Genomic DNA, 1,609 nt, shown 5'->3' on the forward strand with positions numbered 1-1,609 from the left:
ATGATTCATTGGTTGCATATAACACCCAGTGCACCATGCAATACGTGCCCTCCTTACTACCCATCACCAGCCTATCCAGCAGAGGTGATGAGCAGAGGAGGAAAGCTACTGGTAATGGTTTCAAAGTGACTTCTTACACATCTCTTGATAAAGGCATGTGAAGTAATATCAATGACAGCAGCAGCAACAGCTTTGGTTTTTGAAAGTGCTTCACTGATGTGAGAATATATGACTTTTGCCTAGACTTAAAATCTCAAATAATAGGAAGAAGAAGGAGGAGGAAAAGTGGTAGAAATAGTATTAATAGTTAGAAGTAGGTGCTTTTGAAGAGCTTTATATATAATTTCATATTTAATCCTAAAAACCCTCTGTGGTACTGTTACTATCTGCCTTTAATATGCAAGGATATTGAGGTAAAGAGCTTTATGTATCTTGTACGAAGTCATAGCTAATTAGGATTTGAGGATTTGAACTTAGGTTAATACAGAAGCCCACATGTTTAGCCACTGTTCTGTGATGCACTCTTATTCCCTAGGCAACAGCTTTTCAGAACTATCCATGTTTTAACTACCTGTGGACTGCACTCATTTTTCTCAGTCCTGAGCCTTTACGTGCATTTTTATGCAAGCTAAATATGTGTCAGAAACACATTTCCAAGAGCAGTCATACACTTTCTTAAAAGTTTTGTCAAATACGCTCTATGTACTATCATTATTGACCCTCATTAAATCACAATTGAGCTGCCATTGCATTAATTACAGGTATGCATTCTGTCTTCATATCCATGTTCTTCAATGGGCAAGGGAACAGGGACCATATTTTAATCATCTCTTTGTTTTAAGTTGTTGACACAAAACCCAGGTCACAATAGAAAGCAAAATTGTTTACTGAATTATAGTGGTATGAAAAGAGAACCAATGCAATCAGAAAATTCCTTGGGGAATAATAGACCTTTGGCTCCTACGCTTTTTGTACTATTTCTAGGGAAAGGCCTTTGTAAATGGACTTCAGGAACTACAGCACCATCACAGAGTTTATCCTCCTTGGGCTCTCTGCCAACCCCCACATCCAGGCTGCACTCTTTGTGCTCTTCCTGGGGTTTTACCTGCTGACCATCATGGGGAACCTGCTGCTGCTGCTGGTGATAAGGGCTGATTTCCACCTCCACACCCCCATGTACTTCTTCCTGAGTCACCTCTCTTTCGTTGATATCTGCTTCTCTTCAGTCACTGTGCCCAAGATGCTAGAGAACCTTCTGTCTCAAAAGAAAACAATATCAGTAGAGGGCTGCCTCACTCAAGTCTTCTTTGTGTTTGTTGCTGCAGGAACTGAAGCCTGTCTGCTTTCTGTAATGGCCTATGACCGCTATGCTGCCATCTGCCACCCTCTGCTCTATGGACAGATCATGAGTAAACAACTGTATATGCAGCTTGTGTGGGGATCATGGGGGCTGGGCTTTCTAGATGCATTCATCAACATCTTCCTAGCTATGAAGATGGTCTTCTGCAAGGCCCAAATCATCCCCCACTACAGCTGTGAAATGCCTTCTCTCCTCTCACTGTCCTGTTCTGATATCTCCAGAAACCTCATTGCCTTGCTCTGCTCCACT

The 1,609-nt window shown here is 41.8% G+C and overlaps 1 protein-coding gene across 1 annotated transcript; it reads left to right on the forward strand.

Annotated features, from left to right (window-relative positions):
- Positions 1–1,000: 1,000 nt before the first annotated feature.
- Positions 1,001–1,603, forward strand: LOC100480897 (olfactory receptor 8S1; the record flags this gene model as incomplete). Its single annotated transcript, XM_002930847.3, has 1 exon — positions 1,001–1,603. A coding segment is annotated over exon 1 (603 nt), but the record flags the coding sequence as incomplete, so codon positions are not given.
- Between the last annotated feature and the right edge of the window lie 6 nt (positions 1,604–1,609).

Source organism: Ailuropoda melanoleuca, unplaced genomic scaffold, assembly GCF_002007445.2.
Source record: "Ailuropoda melanoleuca isolate Jingjing unplaced genomic scaffold, ASM200744v2 unplaced-scaffold32824, whole genome shotgun sequence".
Lineage (NCBI taxonomy): Eukaryota > Metazoa > Chordata > Mammalia > Carnivora > Ursidae > Ailuropoda > Ailuropoda melanoleuca.